Genomic DNA, 27,130 nt, shown 5'->3' on the forward strand with positions numbered 1-27,130 from the left:
AAATACATTTGCTTTGTGTCAACATATTCTAAAACTTTTTTTTTTTTTCTTTCTTTTAAAAAACCCTAAGGCTACATTTACATCTGAAATTTCCCCAAGGTGGGACTATTAAAGGATTATCTTATCTTATCTTATCTTACATCTGTGTCAGATTCTCCATTTGGTGCAGGAGTAAAGCCATATTCATATCTTGTCCACCTGAAAATCTGCAGAGGAAAAAGTCCTGCAAGAAGGACTTTCCTTTGCTGGTTTCAGTTTTTAAAACGACGGACACCATTATATATTTAATGCTTAGCCCATACTTAGTCTGATGGACAGAAGAAAACGATGCCGATGTGAACCCAGACTGAGTTGTGTAAGGGCTTTTTTTTTTTTTTTTTTCTTCTCAGGAAGAACTGTTTTGTTTTTTCGTTCACCATGTTGCAAGTTGCTAATACATAAAAATACAGAGTAGTCGACTTACCAATGACCATGGGATCACCGGTTTGTCTTCCAATTTTCTCTTCATGACAAAAAAAGTTAAAACCAGTAAAACAATCACTATAACCAAGATGGAAACCATTATGGCAATTTGATTGTTAGATAAGGTACCTAGAGAGGGGGGTAAAAAAAAAAAAAAAAAAGGTTATCTTTCAGCCATTAACCTGTAAACAAGTCAGTTTATTGGCAGGTAATTTCACATACATACTGTACATGTTGAAAATCATAAAATACGAATGCATGTACAACAATGACACTAGGTTCACATTATCGTTCTCGTCAGTTGGAGTATGAGAAGAACGTGTAGACGGACCCACGCCAATCATAAACTGAAGGCTTCCTCGAGCGTGTCTATCCCACAGCATTTATGCGGGTACTGTCTGGTATATAGTACATTGACCATTTTTATTTTTGCACAGGAGCACTTTTCTCACATAGTTCTGGGGCGGTTTAATAGTTATTCATAATAAATGTTAAGTTTTATTTTTCCCATATAGGGATTCATCTATAGGGACCTTCTCTGTTCTAGTTTTGTTTGATATTTTGATTTCTGAGTTTCTCTGGGAGCTCCTTGTATCTTCTGCATTTATTTACAAGGTTCAGCTTCCTGCTATGCAACTTCTGCACTAGCTACCTCTCACCCCCCCCCCCCCCCTCACAACCCCTCCCTGTCTCTCTAGCTATCCCACCAACTACCAGCTCTTCCAACCCTACTCAACCTAACCCCCGACCCCATCACATACGTACCACTCTTCCTTCCAGGCTTCTTCCTATGGGACAGCCCATCCTTTTTAGACTGCTTGTCTTAGCGTTGCTCTGCAGCGACGATCCACCTCTACTGTGCAGACGTGGGAGCTGAGAATTACAGATGGATTATTGGCTGCAGAGCACGGAGCAGCGCAGGTACTATACAGAATGCCGTCAGAAAAGAAGGATGTGCCGTCCCACAGGAAAAAACCTGGAAGGTAAGTATGATGGAGTGGATGGGGGAGAGATAGTAGTACTAGGGTTCTCTTTCCGGAAATAGATAGTTACCGGATAACCATAGCATATAGGTAAATATACATTTATTTTTTATTATGTTATTTAGAAAGTAGGAGGGTGTTTAGATTAGTGTAGGGATTTCCTCTTATCCCAGACAACCCCTTTAGTCTACCATTGTTTAGAGGACACTGTAATGCACTAGTAACTATTAGAATGAAAACAAAGCCTTGTTGACACAGGAATAGCATGGCATAAGTTGCTTACCGGTTTTTACAGCAATATTTATACAAATTTCTTTTGATCTTTCTATAGTTATAGGAACAATTTCCGATTTGCCTTCTGCCCAAAAACAATACTTGGTTTGGTTCCCAGTAATTAAAATTTGGGTGCTGCATCCAAAATTATCACATTCCTCCGTTACCTGGTGTAAAGATACAAATATTCATCACTCAACGTACCGTAAAATACAGTAACCAAGAAGTCTACAGTTTGACACCTGCCTGCTGTCAGCATAGTTGGCAAGTGAATGGAATGGATGGGCACAGAAGATAATCACTCCCTAGCCTATCTGCCCACTTCATTGTGAAGCAGCAGGGCTGGAACATATCACTTTAACACAAGTTTCCAATGCAGCAGCATACATACACAAGCAAATGTGTGCATACTACCATGTGAGTGAAATGTATCACTTTTTTACTAATTTGCTTTTATTTTGTGATTGTAGATTATTTGTATTCCCTTTTCTGTACATTATGGGGCTGTCATAGCATGGTCAGCACAAGTCTGCAGCTTGCTCATTGAGGTCTATGGGAGAGTTTCTAGACACACTCCATGAAGGGAGGGAGTAGAGGTGTAGCTAGCAAAGACTGCCCCATAGCAAACTTTTGACTTGGGAGCCCCCACCCCAACAAGGAATAGTGCCACCTTTCCTGGTCATCACATGGTATAACACTCCGTTTAAACACAGTAGAATGTTACATAGTGGCCTTCATACAATATAATGTCCCATACTGTTCCCTTCACACAGTATAGTGTTTGAAGGGGCCACTGTGGGATATTGTAATGGCCCATAGTGGCCCTACAGTGTTCATTGGAAACATTTTTGAGTTCAACAGCCACAAACTATTCTTTGGGGTCTTAAGAGACCCCAAAGTATAATTTATTATTATTATTATTATTATTATTATTATTATTATCAAACACTGATACTCACCCCTCCTGGGCATTGGCACCAGTCTTCAGGCGTCATAAATGACATCACAGACTACTGAAATCTGTAATTGGGCCTCATCAATCACTTTGGTTACGCTGGTGTCAATATGCATTGTGACGCTGGTGTGACCCACGTGACATCATCGAAGAGGCCTTAAGACTTGCATCGGAGTCCAGGAGAGGAGAATAACTCTAGCTCAGACCTGGGCAAAGTCCGGCCCTCTGACTGATTAAGTCCGGCCCGTACAGCTTTGACTAGGGAGGCGTGTCTAGGGGGCGTGTCTAGGGGGCGTGTCTAGGGGGCGTGTCTAGGGGGCGTGTCTTAGTGCCGGCCGAAGATGGAGATGTGGAGCGTGTCATAAAGTACTGAGATGTAAGGTGAGCTGCAGGGGGGAGAGAGAGAGTGTGTGTATATATGTGTGTGTGTGTGTCTATCTATATGTGTGCGTGTCTGTCTATATGTGTGCCTGCCTGCCTGTCTATATGGGTGCCTGCCTGTCTATATGGGTGCCTGCCTGTCTATATGGGTGCCTGCCTGTTTATATATGTGTGCCTGCCTGTCTATATGTGTGTCTGTCTATATATATATATATATATATATATATATATATATATATATATATATATATATATGTATGTGTGTCTCAGTAACCTAGGGGCAGAGATGGAAGGGGAATGTTATACTAGGGCAGAGATGGCAGATGGAGGGGGGAGATGGAGGGGGGGGGACATGAAACTGGGGGGGAAATGAAACTGGGGGAGAGATGGAGGGAGGACATGAAATGGGGAAAATAAAGGGGGATATGAAACTGAGGGAGAAATGGAGGGGGGGGGGGACATGAAACTGGGGGAAGATGAAGAGGGCACTTAGACTGGTGGGACATTAAACCGTGGAGGAAGCTGTAGGGGGACCTGTCTGCCTCTAGTTGCCCCCAGTTTAATGTCACCCTCCAGCTACCCCTACGATTTATTGTCTGCTTCCAGCTTCCTTATTTTAATGTCCCCCTCTAGTTGCCCCCAGTTTCATGTCCCGCTCCAGCTGTCAATTTACTGCCGCCCTCCAACTACCCCCACTGTTTAATGTCCCCCTCCAGCTGCTCCAGTTTTGTGTCCCTTCTAGTTTCCACCAGTTTATACTGGGACACCAGGAGAGGGACCTAATACTGTGGGACAGTTGGAAGGGAACATTACAATGTGGGAGCATATAATGTACGGGTGACTGTAGGAGGATTATACTGTGTGGGGGCACATGGAAAGATGATTGGGAATGGGCGGAGTCAACGTAGAAGTGGGTGGAGCTAAATTTGTCGTGGCACGGCCCTCTAGCATAGTTTCAATTTCTTATACGGCCCCATGGGAAAATTAATTGCCCACCCCTGCTCTAGCTGTTTAACCCCTTGAAGGGAATGTATCACCAAGAAATGACCCAGTGTTTAAATCACGTTTTTAATTAGCTATAGCCAAATTGGAAAGGGCTATACTTATTTAAAGTGTAGAGGTTTTTTTTCCCCTTTTTGTTACTGTTCCACAAAGATACTTAAACCTGTGATCATTTAATCCCTTGCACCCTTGCTTCCCTATATGTAAAAGGGTTAAGTTAAATGGGTTGTCTGGTTTCAGACCAATTTGGGAGACAAATTATGTTTGTTTGCTGTATCAATTCCTCTGAGCTTTCTAAATCTCTGTTTGCTGTCATTCTTTCGGCTTACCCTAGCGGATGAAATTCTGACCATGGTCATGTGATGGACACAGGTCCACAGCTAATTATAGTCACAGCACAGTAATCAGACATCTGCCTGGTAATCAGCTGTGCAACTTCTGTGCTCATCACATGACCATGGACCGTATATCACATGATCATGGGCAGAATTTTATCCACTAAAAGTAACAGAATGACAGCAAGCAGAGATCTAGAAAACGGTAAGGAATTGATACAAAAAGTATATTGGAAAATTGTATTTTTTATTATGCAAACAATATGTTATTAACAATAATATTTGTCAATATTGGTTTGAAAGTGGCCAAACTCTTTAACTATGTGCTCAAGTTGACATAATCGTACAGCACCAAGTCAAAGATTTAACAAATTAGGCCAAAAGCTATTTAAAGATTGGTTATAAACCTAATTCTAGCGCTTTGTAGAGGTGAATCAACCTTTTCCAAATATACCAATGTTATACAGCTTTGAAGCCTCATTTTCATGTAAATAAGCATTTTATTCAAATGCAAGTGAAGGGAAACCATTCTTTTCTTGGAAATCTAGAGCAGAGACCAAAGTCCAGACAAGTGAATGCACACCCCAAAGCAATTTTTGCCTCATTCCCAGATGAATAAAAGTGTGATTTACATGGAATGGGGCTCCAAAGCTGAACAGAGATATTTGGAAATTATAGAAATACCTCTACTAGCACTGTGCAATTAATCGAAATATAGGCAAAATAGACTGTCACTCTGCCTAACCGTGATTTTGTACACATCAGTTACTTTGGTTCAGTTATTACAACAACCGCTTCTACCTGCAGTTTTATTCAGAACTAATGAGTGGGTCCTTGACTCAATCAGGAGGCCAGAAGCGGCTGATGGTCTATGCCAGAGCTTAAGGAAGGAGAGTGACATATTTCTATTATTTCACCTCGGATTGGTTCGGTCCAAATAAAACTGTAAGGTATGCCCAACACATACTCAACTCCTATAGAGTCCCACAACAGAAAAACAAATTGTATTAGAGGATGCCGACATACGAGATTATGAGGTCAGATGAGAATGGTGGCACTTGGGCTACAAGAGATATAGATAGATAGATAGATAGACAGATAGACAGACAGACAGACAGACAGACAGGATAGGCCAGGGGGAATCCACCTAGAAGCCCATGCAATTTAGTCACTTTCTGAATTGCGTTTTGATGACATTTACACTTAAAAATGACGATGTGCAGTGGCCTATTTTGCGGTGTGAGATGTAGTTTATATGCATACGATTTTTTTTGAACGGATCATATTTTTAAAATCATGCATACATAAATAGTTTGGCACAGATCATTAAACAGCTTTGTATTTATATTTATTACTAGCTTTTACCCGCAACTTCGTCTGCGGTGAGTTGAGTATTGGGCGGACACAGATGTGTGAAACACTAAAAGTGCTTTAAAAAGTTTGGTGGGCTAGCAAATGTGATTTGATGTGTTATATTGTGTATGTTGTGATACAGACAATGTGATGCGTTATACAGCCTGTGTACAGGAGTATATATGTATCAGGTACTGTATATAGCAGTGATAGGAGATACATGTAATATATAGTATATACAGCCTGTGTACAGGGGTATATATGTATCAGGTACTCTGTATATAGCAGTGATAGGAGATACAATGTAATTATATAGTATATACAGCCTGTGTACAGGAGTATACATGTATCAGGAACTGTATATAGCAGTGATAGGAGATACATGTAATATATAGTATATACAGTCTGTGTACAGGGGTATATATGTATCAGGCACTGTATATAGCAGTGATAGGAGATACATGTAATTACAATGTGATGTGTTGTATGGTGTATGTATAGTGGAAAGCTATATGTAAATGTGAGTGAGTAGAGTGAGGGCGACTCCTGAGGTGACAGTAAGGAGTGTGCAGGCAGGTTGAGGCAGGAAATGCCAGGCAGTGTGTGTGAGTCTATAGCTGGGGCTAGGAGTCCTGCTTTTGAGAGTCTCCTGCTAGGAAGCCATGTTGTTTAGTGGCACCAAAAGTAGCCTGTGACTCAATCCTGAGGGAAAACTATGTTTGTGGAAAATTGCACACAAATCCGTCCAGGCGTTTTAGCGTGATTGAGGAACAAACATCCAAACTTTCACATTTATAATATTAGTAGGATATATAAAAATGCCTAATTAAAGTGCAATGACTAATAAATTCTGCAATATTACTTTAATTAAAAATTTGGTGTCTTACCATGAAACCCTGTACCTCTTTACCCTTTCCCTTTATTTAGAACTGTATGCCACTTCCACTGGAGGGCTCGTGTATTAAATGTATAAAAAAAAAAAAAAAAAAAAAAAAAAAAAAACACAACACACACACACACACACACACTCTAAAACTTAGATATGACTTACATCTTTCATGTAATTCTGTCTATAAAATGTCCAGAGACATTACTAGTTAAAAACACTGTCGCATCCACGTGCAGATTAACCCCTCTGGGAAAATTACAGATAGAACTGTGACTTGGAGTCTTACGAATTATGAGGACCTCTACAGCACGCTTTAGGTTTTGTAATGCTGGAAATGTTACTGTTGGAATTGACCTCCCCCCCCCAGTTCCATCATGAGTTTAACTGCCTTAAACATGTGCCCACCTCTCCCACCTAGTGAAAGCAGTGTACAGATTTCAGAGTAATAAATGGAAATAGTAAAGTGCAGGATTTCTCAGAAAGACGACAAGTTTTGTTAGAAGTATACATTAGAGATGAGCGAACACTAAAATGTTCGAGGTTCGAAATTCGATTCGAACAGCCGCTCACTGTTCGAGTGTTCGAATGGGTTTCGAACCCCATTATAGTCTATGGGGAACATAAACTCGTTAAGGGGGAAACCCAAATTCGTGTCTGGAGGGTCACCAAGTCCACTATGACACCCCAGGAAATGATACCAACACCCTGGAATGACACTGGGACAGCAGGGGAAGCATGTCTGGGGGCATAAAAGTCACTTTATTTCATGGAAATCCCTGTCAGTTTGCGATTTTCGCAAGCTAACTTTTCCCCATAGAAATGCATTGGCCAGTGCTGATTGGCCAGAGTACGGAACTCGACCAATCAGCGCTGGCTCTGCTGGAGGAGGCGGAGTCTAAGGTCGCTCCACACCAGTCTCCATTCAGGTCCGACCTTAGACTCCGCCTCCTCCGGCAGAGCCAGCGCTGATTGGCCGAAGGCTGGCCAATGCATTCCTATGCGAATGCAGACTTAGCAGTGCTGAGTCAGTTTTGCTCAACTACACATCTGATGCACACTCGGCACTGCTACATCAGATGTAGCAATCTGATGTAGCAGAGCCGAGGGTGCACTAGAACCCCTGTGCAAACTCAGTTCACGCTAATAGAATGCATTGGCCAGCGCTGATTGGCCAATGCATTCTATTAGCCCGATGAAGTAGAGCTGAATGTGTGTGCTAAGCACACACATTCAGCACTGCTTCATCAAGCCAATACAATGCATTAGCCAGTGCTGATTGGCCAGAGTACGGAATTCGGCCAATCAGCGCTGGCTCTGCTGGAGGAGGCGGAGTCTAAGGTCGCTCCACACCAGTCTCCATTCAGGTCCGACCTTAGACTCCGCCTCCTCCGGCAGAGCCAGCGCTGATTGGCCGAAGGCTGGCCAATGCATTCCTATGCGAATGCAGACTTAGCAGTGCTGAGTCAGTTTTGCTCAACTACACATCTGATGCACACTCGGCACTGCTACATCAGATGTAGCAATCTGATGTAGCAGAGCCGAGGGTGCACTAGAACCCCTGTGCAAACTCAGTTCACGCTAATAGAATGCATTGGCCAGCGCTGATTGGCCAATGCATTCTATTAGCCCGATGAAGTAGAGCTGAATGTGTGTGCTAAGCACACACATTCAGCACTGCTTCATCAAGCCAATACAATGCATTAGCCAGTGCTGATTGGCCAGAGTACGGAACTCGACCAATCAGCGCTGGCTCTGCTGGAGGAGGCGGAGTCTAAGGTCGGACCTGAATGGAGACTGGTGTGGAGCGATCTTAGACTCCGCCTCCTCCAGCAGAGCCAGCGCTGATTGGCCGAATTCCGTACTCTGGCCAATCAGCACTGGCTAATGCATTGTATTGGCGTGATGAAGCAGTGCTGAATGTGTGTGCTTAGCACACACATTCAGCTCTACTTCATCGGGCTAATAGAATGCATTGGCCAGCGCTGATTGGCCGAATTCCGTACTCTGGCCAATCAGTGCTGGCCAATGCATTCTATTAGCTTGATGAAGCAGAGTGTGCACAAGGGTTCAAGCGCACCCTCGGCTCTGATGTAGGAGAGCCGAGGGTGCACTTGAACCCTTGTGCACCCTCAGCTCTGCTACATCAGAGCCGAGGGTGCGCTTGAACCCTTGTGCACACTCTGCTTCATCAAGCTAATAGAATGCATTGGCCAGCGCTGATTGGCCAATGTATTCTATTAGCCTGATGAAGTAGAGCTGAATGTGTGTGCTAAGCACACACATTCAGCTCTACTTCATCGGGCTAATAGAATGCATTGGCCAGCGCTGATTGGCCAGAGTACGGAACTCGACCAATCAGCGCTGGCTCTGCTGGAGGAGGCGGAGTCTAAGATCGCTCCACACCAGTCTCCATTCAGGTCCGACCTTAGACTCCGCCTCCTCCAGCAGAGCCAGCGCTGATTGGCCGAATTCCGTACTCTGGCCAATCAGCACTGGCTAATGCATTGTATTGGCTTGATGAAGCAGTGCTGAATGTGTGTGCTTAGCACACACATTCAGCTCTACTTCATCGGGCTAATAGAATGCATTGGCCAATCAGCGCTGGCCAATGCATTCTATTAGCGTGAACTGAGTTTGCACAGGGGTTCTAGTGCACCCTCGGCTCTGCTACATCAGATTGCTACATCTGATGTAGCAGTGCCGAGTGTGCATCAGATGTGTAGTTGAGCAAAACTGACTCAGCACTGCTAAGTCTCTGCATTCGCATAGGAATGCATTGGCCAGCCTTCGGCCAATCAGCGCTGGCTCTGCCGGAGGAGGCGGAGTCTAAGGTCGGACCTGAATGGAGACTGGTGTGGAGCGATCTTAGACTCCGCCTCCTCCAGCAGAGCCAGCGCTGATTGGTCGAGTTCCGTACTCTGGCCAATCAGCGCTGGCCAATGCATTCTATTAGCCCGATGAAGTAGAGCTGAATGTGTGTGCTTAGCACACACATTCAGCTCTACTTCATCAGGCTAATAGAATACATTGGCCAATCAGCGCTGGCCAATGCATTCTATTAGCTTGATGAAGCAGAGTGTGCACAAGGGTTCAAGCGCACCCTCGGCTCTGATGTAGCAGAGCTGAGGGTGCACAAGGGTTCAAGTGCACCCTCGGCTCTCCTACATCAGAGCCGAGGGTGCGCTTGAACCCTTGTGCAGCCTCGGCTCTGCTACATCAGAGCCGAGGGTGCGCTTGAACCCTTGTGCACACTCTGCTTCATCAAGCTAATAGAATGCATTGGCCAGCACTGATTGGCCAGAGTACGGAATTCGGCCAATCAGCGCTGGCCAATGCATCCCTATGGGAAAAAGTTTATCTCACAAAAATCACAATTACACACCCGATAGAGCCCCAAAAAGTTATTTTTAATAACATTCCCCCCTAAATAAAGGTTATCCCTAGCTATCCCTGCCTGTACAGCTATCCCTGTCTCATAGTCACAAAGTTCACATTCTCATATGACCCGGATTTGAAATCCACTATTCGTCTAAAATGGAGGTCACCTGATTTCGGCAGCCAATGACTTTTTCCAATTTTTTTCAATGCCCCCAGTGTCGTAGTTCCTGTCCCACCTCCCCTGCGCTGTTATTGGTGCAAAAAAGGCGCCAGGGAAGGTGGGAGGGGAATCGAATTTTGGCGCACTTTACCACGTGGTGTTCGATTCGATTCGAACATGGCGAACACCCTGATATCCGATCGAACATGTGTTCGATAGAACACTGTTCGCTCATCTCTAGTATACATGACTAAATTTTATTAATGACACAAATATTGCCTGAAAATAAGAAGTTTAACTATGCGTTAAAAAGGGCTTTTCAACACCACCACAACCAACCCCAGGTCGTAGCATCCATTAACAGGTACAGTTGGAATTTTCTCTCTGGCTCTCAGTGCTTGAGAACAATCAGAGCTGCTAGTTTTGGAGTCTGATATGCTATTTGGCTTCTGCATTGTCAGGATCGCAATTCTTGCCCACTTCTGCCCACTTGACAGAGCCTAAAGAGCATATCAGGCACATAACATCCCAGTAATTATTGCTCAGGAACAATGGGGGCTAGAGAAAAAAAATCCAACTGTGCCTGAATCAGTGGAACAGCAACTATTAAATGATGCCAAGGGCTAGACTTAGCCAGGGGCTGAAAGGTTCTCATTAAGCAATTTTCAGTAAATGTTACTCTTCTATTTAAAAATCTTTCCTATTTGTCATCAATAAGAATACCTTTGTTTCATTTCCATAGTGTATGTCATACATAAGGCCATCCAAATAGTCTCCTACATTATTTTTTCCATTAAGACGTGGTGCATCTGGATACTCAACATCAACGTTGATAAACTTCCCTTCGACAGATGCATTTATTGTAGGAGGTCCAATAATACCTTAAAAAACAAAATCCAAAATGAAGAATATTGTAACTTCCTATTACCCCTCATGGCCACATACTATATCAGAAAACAAGATCTTAAAAGTTATAAAATAAATTTCACTGCAAGGCCGGTAGCAATAGCACATCTAAGCAGACACTGTAGATATCAGTCATTTAGCCTCCGGTGACTTCACAGTGGCTAACCTGCTTCAATCACACCCTGTGGTTTTCCAGATTTACTGGCGGAGGTTTATATAGACTTGTATTTTCATATCATCTGCAGTAGAGGATGGTGCACATCACTTAAGATGAATTGCACCCTCTGCCGAACCATGCACCTATAATGAAGTGGTGTTCAAACATTTGTGACATTTGTTCATGCCCCTCTACCCCCCCCCCCTACCCAATTTTATTTTTTACCAAAGCAACCTAGTGTGGGTTGAAATTAGTAATAACACTTTTCCCAATACTAAAATGGGAAATTTGACCCTTTATACATATGAAGACATTGCAGTCATATAAACTGAGCTGCAGTATTTTAATCTCCTTGGATTTATAACTGGCAAGGCAGTCATGCCAATTTAGAATAAAAGAATGTTCTGCCTCAAACGAAAAAGGTGTTTTACTCTTTGAAACAACTTAAAAGGAGTTGGCCATGATCTAAAAAAAATAAATTAAAAAAAAAAAAAAAAAAAAAAAAGTCTGCCACTAAGGTGGTACCTGATGGTTTTTGTCTTAAGTGATTACATGGATATATGAATTGTCATTGCCGCAGCAAAATGAATTGTATAGAAGAGCGGTGGTGGCCATTACACCCAGAGGCTCCTCCATCTTAGTAAGAGAATGCAGTGCAGGCATGTATCATGGCAGGCACCCTGACATTTCAGTTCATTTTCTGTCCAATTCCCAGAGAATCCCTTTAGAATGACTGCTGCTCCCCCCCCCCCCCACACAGTTATGGCTATAGTTTGTTTGCAGATTACATGATGCCATTATATAGAAAGCTTCTGATTGGTTTATCTGTTGGACAATTTATCAGAGATGACTGAAGCTACTTACAATCGCTTATCAAATAGAATTCAGTTTTTGCGTAGTCACTCATTTCAGAGCCCACAAAGGCTTTCACTCGTACATCATAATAAACATAAGGATCGACAATCTTTTCGGAAAGATCACAGTAATTATGTGAAGTGTGTACACACGTTTCTACAACTGTCCAAGAATTGCTTCTGAAGAAGATAAAAAAAATAAAAATGTTAACATTTTATTACATAAGAATATTTTCAGTCACAGGTCAGTAACATACAAAGGGTGTATAGTGTAGAAATGTCGCTTTTCGCACAGTTTCAATTTCTATGGCACATCTGAAAACTCTATTTTGGACTTATTTTAGTGCTAGAAGGGGAAGTGGTCAACAGCCTTCATAATTCTTTACATGGATCCTGACAGGTCTATCGTCATAACTAGAGATGAGCGAACACTAAAATGTCCGAGGTTCGAAATCCGATTCAAACAGCTGCACACTGTTCGAACCCCATTATAGTCTATGGGGGGGGGGGAAATGCTCGTTTCAGGGGTACGCAAAGTTCGATAAAATTTATACTTACCAAGTCCACGAGTGACGGTCGGGATGGATTCTCCTTGAAGTCTTCTCCCGGTGCAGGATCCCTGTGTCTTCCGGCTGGAATTCACTTTGCTTAGGCATCGGGGCCTAGGCAGAACAGACTACGCATGCGCGGTCATGTGCAGTCGGCTCTGCCCGGACCGACGCCTGAGCAGAGCAGACTGCGCATGCGAGGGCATGCCCGCGCATGTGCAGTTGGCTCTGCCTAGGCCGAGAGAATTCCAGCCGGAAGATGCCACAGGGACGCTGCACGGAGAAGACTTCTAAAGGTAAGAGAAGAACCGGCGTTGATTGGCAGAATGTATAGCATTCTGCCAATCAACGCTGGTTCTGCATCGAACCTTAAACTTCGAACAGCTAGTAGTGTTCAATCGAGTACGAGTATTTCGAATACCTACTCGATCGAACACTACTCGCTCATCTCTAGTCATAACCAGATTACTAGACCACAATCTAGTAAAACACGGATTGGGTATTGAACCCTCTTTCCTTTCTAAATAAGCACGGTCAGGGGTGTTTAAAAGGGGCTTTACCCTGCTCCCACCATAGTAATCTAACAGTAGTAACATTCAGGTGAGGCTAATTTCACACTTGTGCTGGGTTCTATGGAGACTCTGATACAGATGTGAACATAGCCTGACTTGGTTAAGTTTCAGCTGTGGTCAATAGAAAGTTTAACACTGCTTAAAGGGGGTTATGCTGGTATACAATCTCCTGACAGCTAAAACTAATGGCGATTTCTCTCTTCTTAATCTTCTGAATCTCTCAGAAGCATTTGACACCGTTGACCATCAACTCCTCCTCACTATGCTCCGCTCAGTTGGCCTCAATGACACTGCGCTCTGCTGGTTTTCCTCTCATCTCTGAGACCGCACTTTCAGTGTATCATTTGCGGGCTCTGTTTCCTCCCCTCTTTCCCTCGCTGTTGGGGTTCCTCAGGGCTCAGTCCTAGGCCCCCTGCTCTTTTCTCTCTACACAGCCCCCATTGGACAAACCATTGCCAGATTTGACTTCCGGTGTCATCTTTATGCTGACGACACCCAATAATACACATCTTCCCGTAACATCACCCCTGCACTAATACAGAGCACCAGTGACTCTTTCTGCTGTCTCAAATATCATGTCTTCGCTCTATTTGAAACTAAACCTCTCTAAGACTGAACTACTACTGTTTCCACCATCTAATAGATCTGTCCCTGATATATGCATTTCAGTCTCAGACCTTACTCTAACTCCTAGGCAGCAGGCCTGCTGCCTTGGGATTATGTTTGACCTTTATTTATTATGTCAGACCTTTCCTTCACCCCATATCCAATCACTCGTACGCTCATGTCACCTCCACCTCAAAAACATCTCCAGAATATGCCCTTTCCTTAACAGATACATTAAAGACACTTATTGTGGTTATAAGTTATCATCCTCATCCACAAGGCTCTCCATAATACTGCACCTCCCTACATTTCGTCCCTCATCTTTGTCTACTGCCCAACCTGTACTCTGCGTTCACTCAATGACCTAACACTTACATCCTCCATTATCAGAACTTCCCACGCTCGTATACAAGACTTTACCCGAGTTGCACCACTTCTCTGGAATGCTCTACCCCGGACAATCAGATTAACTCCCAATTTCTACAGCTTCAAGCGCAAACTGAAGACATCTTTTTAGACAGGCCTATCACAATTCCTAATGTAAACCCTTCCGTACCGTAATTAGAATCCCTAAAATGAACCCTACTCTGTTCCAGGTCCCACATGATATGCCGTTTCAGGCTAACTTTATATGTCCAGGTACCATCCACATGTTAAAAGACAACTGGTGACAGCTCAAAGTTTTATGTTTGTGTAATGACAGTAACCTCTATTACAAAATTGTCTGACCACTGTAAGCAATGCCGTCCCTACTACCTCTTGTATCACCCCCTCTACCTCATAGATTGTAAGCTCTTGCGAGCAGGGCCCTCAGTCCCATTGTGTGAAATGACGTTCTTTGTAATGTATCATTTTGTCTGTACTTGAACCCTACAAATTGTACAGTGCTGCGGAATATGACATTTGGTGTGAGCAAGTGTTTTTGGAGGCACATACACAGAATATAGAGTAAAAACCTAAAAAGCTAATGGGGCAGATTTAAATTACTAGTTACTAACATCAATCATGGGCCTTGAGTGACATAAATGAGCCATATCTTTTGCAAGGGTGTGCCTAAAGGAAAAGAGGGATTTTTGTACTCGCTGTAAAATCCTTTTCTTAATATTTTCACTGGAGGACACAGTGGGCGTTAGTGTGGCCGCTAGTAGACTCGACACTAGTAGAACAAAAAGTCTGTTGGATCCACCTCTGGGCAATACACCTCTCTCTCGCCTAATTTTCACAGGGAGGACACAGTGGGATGTCACAAAGCAGTCTTAGAGGTTGGGAAATGCACAGCCATGCGAATCACTTAGCGCACAGTTGCTTGCAAAACATTGAGACCCAAACCGGCATCGGCAGAAGCCACAGAATAGATATTATAAAATTTTGAAAAGGTATGGATGGAGGCTCAGGTGGTAGCCTTGCAGACCTGGGCAGCAGTAGCCTGATGCTGAAAAGCCTAGGAAGCTCCAACAGCTCTCGTGGAGTGAGCCGGCACGCAGAAGGTCTTACCCTCAAGTCGATAGGCTTCCTTAATCACAGAACAAATCCATTGCAAAATGGAAGCCTTGGAGGCAGGTAAACCCTTCAGAGGGCCCTCAGGGAGGACAAACAGTTCAAGCCAAGGAGTCAGTACGCGACAAATAGATCAGAACTCTCCAAGCAACATCCAGACAATGAAGGGCACGTTTACGTGGATGCTTGGGGTCTGGACAGAAGGAAGCTAAACCAATGTTCTCGATTAGAGATGAGCGAGTAGTATAAGATCGAATACCTCCCCTGCACTGGTGTAATAGGTTGAATACCATGCGGTAAACGCAGTAAAAAGTGGGACGCCCCTCCCACCTTCCCTGGCATTTTTTTTACACCAATAACTGCAGGGGAGGTATTCGATGGAATACTACTCGCTCATCTCTATTCTTGATGTGAAAGATCGATCACTTTAGATAGAAAGGACGGAGATGTTCCCCTACGTCCCCCCCACCCCCACCCGGCTATGCAGCATTGCCTCCTCACACTAATCCCTAAGCCAGGTAACAATCTTCAAGACTGTGCTAATTATCATCCAATAGCCCTCTTAAATACAGACCTGAAGCTCTTTACTAAGCCTTTGGCTAATAGGTTAAATGCTTGGCTTCCTCTCCTCGTCTATAAGGACCAGGTGGGTTTCATTCCCTTTGGTCAGGACTGTGACAACACCAGAAGGACTGTGCACTTGGTTGAGGTGGTCAATCGTCACTCTACCCCAGCTCTCCCTTCTGAGTCTGGATGCTGAAAAGGCCTTTGATTGTTTAGATTGGCCATACATGCAGGCTACGCTGAAGGCCTTTGGGTTTGCGGGGCCTTTCTTTGCAGTGATCCAGGCTCTTTACCCTCACCCCACAGCGACTGTCAAACTTTCCCATGCTTCCTCACCTTCTTTCTCTATCCATAACGGCTGCCCCCTCGCTCTCCTTATTTTTGCCTTGTGCATTGAACCTCTGGCAGCTAAGATATGGCGGGACCCTGACGTCTGAGATATTAAAAGTCCGTGATAGGGAATTTAAAGTCTCACTCTTCATGGATGATGTATTCCTCACTCTTACCTCTCCTCATACTACCTTCCCTAATATGCTTTGTTTGCTTGAGGTCTATAGCGACTTCTCGAGGTACAAGGTGAATCCCTCAAAAACTGAGGCACTTCCCCTTAATGTTCCGCAGGACCTCCATGCCCTCCTCCACGGGAATAATGACTTCCAGTGGTGGGCATCCTCTATCCGATACCTAGGGATTCAGATATCCTCCTCTTATGCTACCTTGTACTCTGCAATTAACCCTGGCTGTTTCGCGAATTGAGAGCCCTCTTGGACAAATGGCAACCCCTGCCTATCTCTCTCCTTATGAGAATTGCCTCGGTCAAGATGACTCTCCTTCCGAAGCTTTCATACTATTTTGAGACTCTCCTGGTTGCAGTCCCTCGGGAAGACCTGTGAAACCACCAGGAAGATAGCTTGCCAAATAAATTGGAAGCTAAGAGTCATCGCATTCCCCGCTCTGTCATGTTGGTGGGGAGAGGGTGCGGGGGTCTGGCTGTCCCAAATCTATTGCACCATTATTGGGTAACCCATTTGCGCTGCATCCCATTTTGAGCTGCTAAACAAAAAGGGAGAGACACCGAGCGCTCTGAGTGTAGTATTATTATGAACAAATTACAGATTGAAATAAATATTACCAGTAGGCCTCTCACCTGAAAAATATGTATCTTTGTTGTCACAGAGTGAGAATCCAGGTGAGAGTGGCAGTAGAACCAACAGAAACACCGGAGGACCAGCGAGAGAGATTGAAATATTGAGAGGCAAGGGTCTGCGCTCACTGGTAGATCTTGAATAACAGCCAGAAAGATGAGTGAAATGGTAAAAAGTGGATTTATTCGAAATAAAAAGCACGACGCGTTTCGGACCTCCACGGGTCCTTTCTCAAGTGCAGATTTTGCTGAGAGCCGGGCTGGATGCATCTCAGCTCTCAGCAAAATCTGCACTTGAGAAAGGACCCGTGGAGGTCCGAAACGCGTCGTGCTTTTTATTTCGAATAAATCCACTTTTTACCATTTCACTCATCTTTCTGGCTGTTATTCAAGATCTACCAGTGAGCGCAGACCCTTGCCTCTCAATATTTCAATTTTGAGCTGCTATGACAGCATATACTAAATGCGTTGAGATTGAGAAACTGGCTGGCACCCATGCATCCCAATGCGCTTTTGTGGGTTGGCTCTTCCCCTTCCCTCCTTGGCCCCATCCGCTTCACTAGGCCTATTTGGTCTGCCTGCAGTGTTCAGTTTTCCCCACGCTCCTCAGTGTCTATTTTATATAACCCTCTCCTCCCAGATAGCTTGACTTCTGCCACGGTTAGGGTGTGGTCTGTGGCAGGACTCTATCCGATTGCTGAGATGGTTGACCCCATGTCACTGGAGCTCAGGCCCTTTGCTTATCTTAAGGCCAATTTGAACCTCCCAACCACTGAATGGCTTCACTACTCCCAGGTGGTTCATTTTTGTCAGCTCCCTTCATAGGTTCTCTAAGCGTCCATTCACACAGAGGACAATGGTGCTTTATTTGGCACCAAGAAAAAAAAAAAAAAAAAAAAAGCCTTCCATTGACTTTAATGGGTTCAGCTAGCTTTTTTTCCCCACTAGCGGACATGCCCCCTCACCCTGGGCTTCTGGAGTGAGGTCAGGTCTCTTACAGATGCCCTTTTTTTTTTTTTTTTTTTTTTGCAGGGGGTCCCTCTTGATCCTCTTATCTCCTGAAACCTCTCTCCCCAGACACCTAGGTAGTAAAGCATCTAGGCTCTTCCTGTACCTATGCACTGCGGCAAAGAGCCTCATTGATAGAAACTGGAAGAGGGCTTACCCTCCATCTGGTCTTGAGCTCTTGGCTCGTATGAAGGATGTGAGAAGCCTTGGAATTACCGATTGCTAGTCTTAATGCTCTGGACGCCTTCCACTCATTCTGGTCTCCCTGGAACATGTACTGTATTTTACGGGGTCTCTGATCTCTGTGTGTCTCCCCCCCCCCCCCCCCCCACCACCCATTTCTCTCTCCTTGTATTCCCCCTGTCTTTTGTCTCACCTCCCTCCCCATATTTCTTCCGTTGCGTTAGGTTTTTGTATTTGATCTTTTGCATTTATGGGTTTTGGCAACCTGCTTCACCTTTTGTTGTTCTTTGTTTTAATTTTCTTATAACTTTTATGTAAAAAAGTTCTATAAAAATTACAGTTGAAAAAAAGAAAGGATGGAGACGGACTGAATACAATCCCCAGGCCAGACTAGAGGAAAGTCAGGATCCTGGGAAGGTAAAAGGAGAGTGGATGGAATGCGTAGCTCTCACATCAGCGGACATAAGCCTTCCAAGTGTGATGGTAAATTTTTGCAGACTGGGGTTTTTGGACCTTGATCACGTTCACGGTTTGGATAACTGGTCCGAAAAACCACAATGTCTCAAAACCTCGGCCATGCTGTTAAATGCAGCTGCGGTAAGGTGCAGAGGACCTTGAAACAAAAGGTCGAACTGCAAAGGAAGAGGCCAAGGAGCGTTTGCCAGCAGAAACATAAGATCTGCGTACCAGGCCCGATGGGGCCAATCTGGAGCTAACAAGATGGCTGGAACCCCTTGGTCTTGAGGACATGAAGGAAAAGAGGAAATGGAGCCAATACGTACAGAAGGCGAAAGCCTGACCAGGGAATGACGAGAGCATCGGCAGCGATGGCTCGAGGATCCAGAGACCTGGCCGTATAACGGGGTAGCTTGTGGGTGAGGCGGAAGGCGAAGATGTCGACATTGGGTGTTCTCCAGCAAGTATCCCTATAGAAGTATAACTAAAGCAGAAAGTCTGCAGAGGAAAACTCTGCAGACTTTCTGTGAAAAGCGCTATGGGGAGAAAAAAAAAAAAAAAAAAAAAAAAAAAAAAAAAAGGCAGAGGAGATTAAATAAAATCTCATTCACTTAGTAAAGTTTCTGAACCACCCACCCAAAAAATCTCTACAGAGTGCGGCCTCACCCTTAAGATTTATTTATTTATTTTTAAAAGTGTGGTTGAGTCAAAGGCTGGACTTGAATTGAGATGCCAGTCTTCATAAATCAACCCCAATGCACCTAGTCACATGTCAAAAATAAGTCTCGATGTAAAGTATGACAGGGCCTATTTTTGTTCACTTTCAGAAAACCATCAATAGACACAGATTCGTGAAAATGTATGACTCATGAATGTAAAACCAACATTACTTTCATTTTTTTTCCCTCTAGGTTAGTGTGCATGCGATCTAATACACCCATAGTATTTCAGTTTTATAAAACAACTCTTCCCCCCCCCCTTCCATCATGCGAATGTTGTCAAGCTGACGGATGCAATGTTATCTGATTATTAGTGCACAATACTCTATTCACCATGAGCTACATTGTGCAAGTCCTTTAAAATTTGTGTACAATCACCCATTAAGCTGTTTCTTACCTGTAATACCTGTATTCCACTTGAAAGTAGGGAGTGACAGAAGTTACGTCGTAGTCCCAGTATAATGTACTATTGAAATTATATGATATCTTCTTCAAGTTAAAAGGTTTCTGAACTAAAGAAAACAATGGAGATTAATGTTCATGTTAGAATAGTATTTTGCAAAGTCATAACAACGATACTTATAAAGAGAAGACAACAATGTTACACAGACAAAACAGTTCTATATCTGAGTGCTGGGAACCAGGAAACCCCAAAACCTGGTTGTTTTCCCCTCAAGTTGGTGCCCCTTGATATGGCTGGAGCACATTTTAGTCAGAAGATATAAGATGTGTCAACAGCCGCATGCTGGGCCTGGTGACTGGTTTACCAGTAGCTCCATCCAAGCCCAGCCTGTGGCGGGTGAAGTATAGTCTGTCTTAAACCCTTAAAATTAAATTAGGAATTTGAGATGGACAATTGATTAAAAAAAATTCTATACATTAAATTTATATATATATATATATATATATATATATATATATATATATATATATATATATATATATATCTTTTAATAATATGTAATTATTATAATTATAGATCAAACTTTCACAATTGGTTAAACTGCTGCAGCGTGATCTCTTATCACAGAAGAGGTATGTGAAGATGTGTGACTTCATATTTTTTTAATTTTTGTCTATACAGATGTAGCACAGTTAACCAATTGCAAAAATACGAGTTAACTATGCTACATCTGTATATAGTATGGATGACAAAATGGGAGAAAACTACAGTATTAAAAAATAAAAATTTTTTTTAGTTTCTCATGCACCAGGTGCTAGTTATACCTGCAGTCAGTTCTGGGGTCCCTGGTACAGTCACTAATAAGTGACATACAGATTAATTCCAGGCTATTTCTCATTATTGAAGGGGTGTAATAGCAGAACTGACTAACTGCAGCTTAGGTCCTATTCAAATGAATGAGAGCTGATCTGCAGTACCTGGTGTTTCCACTCAACAAAGAACAGAGCTGCTTTTAGAGTTTGCTTCCTGCCCCGTTCTTTGTATCAGTCGCTAGGCACAACTGATCAGTTTTAAAACCTGTATTGTCCAACTTTTTTTTTTTTTTTTTACTGGATGCCTCTGCATGGAATAGCAAAGCAGAGACTTCTATACCATACAGCAGAAACAAGTACATACTATAAAGAGGGAAACATGCTGGGAGGTCTCTGCAGTGAAGGCAGCATTAACATTCAAAGCTAGATTATAAAATGTGCTGGAGGCCTGGTCATTTCTTGACAAAGACTGTTGAAATATCCAGACAAAAAACAAAACAAATACATTTCTCACCTCATACAAATTATACATAATGTATTACTATTTAGAGGATAATCATACACATTAGGGAGAGTGTGTGTCTACATAGGCGTATGGAGACTTACAAGTCATTCCTGCTCCGCTAGGGATTCTGGGTAAAAAAATATGCAAATCTATTCTCCAGGATGTAATTAGGAGAACAGTGCCTCTGTATGCCGCCTTCTAGGGGCAGCACCCTTAATATCATGTATGACTCAGTTAATAAGCCTACAGAATGATGAGGGGATTTTATTGCCAAATTAGTATTTCTATTCCAAAAGGAACAGATTCCCAGCTATGGACAGTGCTGTTTCGGTCTTTTGGACCTCCACAGCATAGCGCAGGGATACTAACTTGGCAGTGTGAGAGACTATAGACCAGGGTCAGGGAATAATCATACACATTAGTGAGAGTGTGTGCCTACATAGCTGCACGGAGACTTATAAGTCATTCCTGCTCTGCTAGGGATTCTGGGTAAAAAAATATATATACTATTTAGAGGGCACTGTAATGCAATAGTATTTAGGAGATGTCTTGCCTTGTTGACAAGAATAGCATGGCATAAGTTGCTTACCAGTTTTTACAGCAGTATTTATACAAATTTCTTTTGATTTTTCTATAGTCATAGGAACACTTTCTGATTTGCCTTGTGCCCAAATACAATACTTGGTTTGGTTTGTAATTAAAATTTGGGTGCTGCATCCATAATGATCACATTCCTCCATTTCCTGGTGTAAAGATACAAATATTCAACACTCGATGTACAGTAAACATAATAAAAGTAAAAAATTCTGTAGAGTTTTAAAGTTTTTCCCTAATCACCTTAGTGGGGAAATCTGTTGTCTTGATCGGTTGCGAATGGATACGACCACAAATGCAGAAACTGGGACCTGTCAGCAACTCAGTCATGATTTTCTTATTGTAGTTATCATTCAGGGTCACATGTATGAGAAGATATCCCGGCCACAATAAGGACATCATGGCTGATCTTATGGCCTTAGGAAGGTCTTGCATTCATGATCATATCCAATGGCAACTGATCAAGACCACAAGATATTTAGAGAAAATATTTAAAATTCTGCAAAAAGTTTAATTACTTATATTTGCAAAAATGTTTAACGTTTAATTAACTACAAATTTAAAAATGGTTCTGTTAATGTGACTATCCCTTTAATGGTTAAAAATTTTTTTTTTTTTTTTTATAATATATATATATATATATATATATATATATATATATATATATATATATATATATATATATACATACACACACACACATCATAAAAACATTAATTTCCATAGACAAGAGTCGTGCACCTCAGATTTTGGTGTCTGAAAAATAACGGTCATGTCTGTTTACAACAAATTCGTCACAACAGATAAAATTCCACTGAAATTAATGGTATTTTAATGGGTTTATGACTGTTCAGCTAATGTGTTAAAATCTTGCAACACACACTAACAGTGGATGTTACTGACAGTTGTGAACTTCCCCTTTAGAAAGACCTTTCAAGACCCCTTCAACACTGAACTGGTCCCTTGGGGGGGGGGGGGGGGGGAAGGTGTGCTTTGGAAATATTATAGACTTAGAAATATTATAACTGGAAAAAAATGAAAGGGTGTTTAAAGTTTGATTGCAAAATAAGGCATCGATATGGTAAATTATATTTATGAAGTAATTTGGGTAGTGTGCATGCCTTTAATATAGACAGTCAAGTTCTAAGTTTGAAAACTGCATTTTGTTTTCTCTATACTGCACATGCATATATCTGACGTCACACTACACAGATTACCAAAGCCCATAGAAAAATAAAAAAATAAAAATATGACATGCCCATTACATCCAATTTGCAGATTATTAAAAGTTGTTGAAAATGCATAAAACAGCCAGCAAGGTAAGGTGTGAAATGTACAATAATTTCTTGCTAATAGGCTTCTTTTAAAACATGTAAAGGGCTGGACTTGGCGGAGGTGGTGAAAGGTTCTCTTAAGAGAAAAAAAAATATATATTGCATGCTGTATAAGAGGTTTAAGGGTCCGATCGCACTTGCACCCATCAGTCCACTGTGTTTCCATCCTAATCCCCAGGGAAACCTGGATAGAGGACGGTTTACCAGCGGTCAGTTTTAAAATCCACGCACGCACACACACCACGGTTTCCAGACGGAGGGGCAGCATATGGAGACCGGTGGTTTGCTTTAAAATTCCATTCAAATGGATGGGTTTTAGGTCTAGTTCACACGGGGGCAAAGAGGCTGATTTTGACAGCGGATTTCACTTCAAAATCCGCCCCTTTACAATTGTGGTCTATGTAGACGCGACATGACCTTTGTTCAGGCTTTTTCCGCCTGAAGTGAATGGGAGGCGAAAAACGCGCATTTTTCCCTGCGCGTTTTTTTGCAAAAAAAATGTGCTGAAAAAAACAAAATGCTTTTTTTCTTTTTTTTTTTTCCAGCCCATTCACTTTATGGGAGGGGAAAACCACTCCAAAAAAAAGCTCCAAAAAGCGCGGCAAGGTCCAAAAAAAGCCACACGTAATTTACGTGTGAACTAGGCCTTAAAACGGACTGTCGGCAAGTCATCTGCTTTCCAATTTACCCCGGGAATTAGGACAGAAACATAGCGGACAGACAGGAGCGCAAGTCTGAACGCCCCCCCTCAGCTGTAGTTTTTACATGTACAATATTCAGGTACTTCTGACTTTCTTGCATTGTTTATCTATAAATGTTGTTCATCATACTGGATAAATACATAATGGTATGATGCAAAACACCAATGAGTTCAACAAGTTATGTTCATTATAACATAATACTTCTTGAAAAATCCTTCCTAATAGTCATTAATAAGCATACCTGCATTTCATCCCCATAATGTATGTCATATGTAAGGTCATCCAAATAGTCTCCTACATTCTTTTTTCCATTAACATGTGGTGCATCTGGGTATCCAACATCAATGTACATAAACTTCTCATCGACAGATGCATTTATTGTAGGGGGTCCAATAATACCTTTAAAAAATAAATAATCATAATAATAAATAATGAGTATGGCAATTTCCTGGACACCCTTTATACTGTATCAGAACACAAGGTTTCAATAGATATCAAATCAATTTTGACTGATAACTGCGGTTTTAATAGTTATGGCCAAAACTGGACTGACAAAATTTGGTTTACATAGTATATAGATAATGAAGCTAATTTATTACATTTCTAAGCTCTTGAAAAGTACATCAAATTTGTGCAAAGACTCAATATTTGCAGAGTTCCACCCTGGCATTCTACACCGCCTACAGAAACAGGAAAGTGCATGGAGCCTCTCCATTAGTTCCCCAGTTAACGCCATAGTGCATGAAGCAAAATAATAATAATAATAACAATAATAATAATAATAATAAATATGCATCAGAATTTCTGAAATCTTGCAAGATAAGTTGGGACACAGAAAAACATTCAAACAATGGAAACCTCTGTACATCAGAGGTAGGATTAGGACAACATTAGGCAAAAACAATTTCTTGATGAAATTTCAACACAACCTTCAGAAGAAGTGAAAAATGGTGCTTAAATTCTGTCTTCCAAGAGCAAATGAAGTTGATAAGAAATAGCTTGCAGTTCCACTCAGTTTTAAATTACAGCTAGCCAAGAAAAAAATCGAAGAAATCAGCTCAAAAGGAGCTCTGGATAATGCAGGTAAGTCCAGGTCAAGATCTTATGGAGGCACAGAGGAACAGAAGGAAGGGTGAAGATAACTGACTCCTTTTAAAGAGGACCTTTCATCAGATTGGGCACAGGCAGTTCTATATACACTGCTGGAAAGATGACAGTGCGCTGAATTCAGCGCACTTTCGGCTTTCCCGATCTGTGCCCCGGGTAAAGCGCTATCGGTCCCAGTACTGTAGCACTTTACAGTCAGAAGGGCGTTTGACAGTTAGCCAGGGACGCCCTTCTGCCGAGCAGCGCCTATCATGCTGTGCTGTGGATCGGGGAGGAACGCCCCCTCCCCTCCTGATAATACTCGTCTAAGGACGAGCACTGTGAGCCGAGGGAGGGGGCGTTCCTCCCCGCTCACACAGCACAGTGCGATAGGCGCTGCTGTGAAGAAGGGCGTCCCTGGCTAACTGTCAGAAACGCCTTTCTGACTGTACAGCGCTACGGTATCGATAGCGCTTTACCCGGGGCACAGATCGGGAAAGCCGAAAGTGCGCTGAATTCAGCGCACTGTCAGCTTTCCAGCAGTATATGAAACTGACTGTGCCCCAATCGGTGACAGGTCCTCTAAGTATTTCCTGTTCAAGAGCAAACTTCTTATTTGGGAAGATATTTAATGCAGACAACTGTCTGTATTTTCAGGGTACTGACCTTTTGTCCTTTATTAAGGACCCTTTGAATAAACTAGAAGATTAAAGGGATCCCATCATTGGATACCCTTTTTTTCTGATTATCACGTAGGAATAGCCTTCAGAAAAGCTATTCTCCTACCTTTAGATGTCTTCTCTGCGCCGCCGTTCGGTAAAAATCCAGGTTTTGTTCGGTATGTATAAGAGTTCTCTCGCAGTACTGGGGGCGGTCCTCAGCGCTCAAACAGCACTGAGGGCGTCTCCAAAGCTGCGAGAGAACTCTCCAGCGAAGCCTCTATCTTCTTCTGGAACGGCCTCTCCCTGTGTCTTCTTCAGTCCTGGGTTTCAATCTTCTAGTCATGCGCAGTCTGCTCTGCTATCGGGCCTCAGGCCTGATTGAAGCCCAGGACGGAAGAAGACACAGGGAGAGGCCGTTCCTGAAGAAGAGGCATCACTGAAGATTTGTCTCGCAGCATTGGGGACTCCCTGGGTGCTGTTTGAGCGCTGAGTACCGCCCACAGTGCTGTGAGAACTCATTTGCATACCGAAGAAAACCAGGATTTTTACCGAATGGCGGCGTGGAGAAGACATTTAAAGGTAGGAGAAGAATAGCCTTTAAGGCTATTCCTACGTGTTAGTCAGAAAAAAGGGGGTATCCAATGATAGGATCCTTTAAGGAAATATCTGGTTTTGAAGACAAACTCTAAATACCGTATATAGGTAAATTTTGGAGGTGATAGGTTACCTACTATGCTAAAGTACAAGGGGCTGTGGTTTTCACTATTCAAACTTCATTCAATAGCCAAGTGAAACTGATATATTCTTGGATGACTGAGTGGGCTCTGGAGAAAAAGAGCCGGAGAGAGGGGTAAAGTCCAGTAATTACTTGCTCTAAGACGAAAAAGAAGAGGAAGCCAGGCCCTTTTTGACAATCAGAAAGTAATGCATACATCAGACCTGGACCCCAGGATTGTGAGAAAGCATCAACTTTCAACAGATTGTCGTGTTGGAATGGGGAATAAAAAGTTGGGATTGGCGATTCTCCTTTAAATCATTTCCATTCTGCAGTCATCATGGAAAAGATCTTGGAATTTAACATGCACTCCTTTTATTTGGACCTGGCTGAGGTAGCCCACTATAACTTTTTATTCCCCTTTCAGGTGTACAACGACAAAGTCAACGATTTATTTTGTACCCAGGTCAGAATTTGACGTGAAATGCTCCAAAGATTTACTGATCTTGTGCCGCCGTGCTTGTTTAAGATGACACATTGTCTGACAGTAGCCAAACCGCAGACATATGTGGGGCCCTGATCTTAAGATAGGTCAGACTGCACGCTTCTCATGAGGAATAGGGAACAAGTGGAGGAGGGGCTTTATATTTACAGATTACATGCAGTTTCTTATTCCTGTGGGAAGAAAGGAATCCTCCCCGTGAATGCCATTGGGAAAATACCTTTTGTTTATGGCCAAGTGCAAGGCACTGTTGTGTGAATGTAGTCTTTTAGGTGTTTTTTTGTTTGTGTGTTTTTTAAACAATAAAAAATGCAAGTCAGAAGGATGGGAAAAAAAAAGTAAAATGAATAAACAGCACTATAATCAGAGGTATACAATGAATATCAGACAGATGCAGCCTTGCATTTTTTAGCAAAGCAAAAATACTGCAT

The 27,130-nt window shown here is 42.6% G+C and overlaps 1 protein-coding gene across 2 annotated transcripts in view; it reads right to left on the reverse strand.

The window, feature by feature from the left end:
- IFNGR1 (interferon gamma receptor 1) overlaps positions 1 to 27,130 on the reverse strand; it is a 49,875-nt gene that overhangs the window by 5,428 nt on the left and 17,317 nt on the right. The window contains exons 4-10 of one of the 2 annotated variants that reach the window (XM_075267945.1): positions 23,976 to 24,133; positions 21,695 to 21,848; positions 19,783 to 19,897; positions 12,099 to 12,265; positions 10,895 to 11,052; positions 1,729 to 1,885; positions 464 to 591 (exon numbers count right to left, since the gene is read on the reverse strand). In XM_075267945.1, coding sequence (XP_075124046.1) covers positions 464 to 591; positions 1,729 to 1,885; positions 10,895 to 11,052; positions 12,099 to 12,265; positions 19,783 to 19,897; positions 21,695 to 21,848; positions 23,976 to 24,133 — 1,037 coding nt within the window. Of the gene's footprint in view, positions 1 to 463; positions 592 to 1,728; positions 1,886 to 10,894; positions 11,053 to 12,098; positions 12,269 to 19,782; positions 19,898 to 21,694; positions 21,849 to 23,975; positions 24,134 to 27,130 lie in introns of both variants that reach the window. The other variant, XM_075267944.1, reaches the window with a different exon arrangement.

Source organism: Leptodactylus fuscus, chromosome 3 (assembly GCF_031893055.1).
Source record: "Leptodactylus fuscus isolate aLepFus1 chromosome 3, aLepFus1.hap2, whole genome shotgun sequence".
Classification (NCBI taxonomy): Eukaryota; Metazoa; Chordata; class Amphibia; order Anura; family Leptodactylidae; genus Leptodactylus; species Leptodactylus fuscus.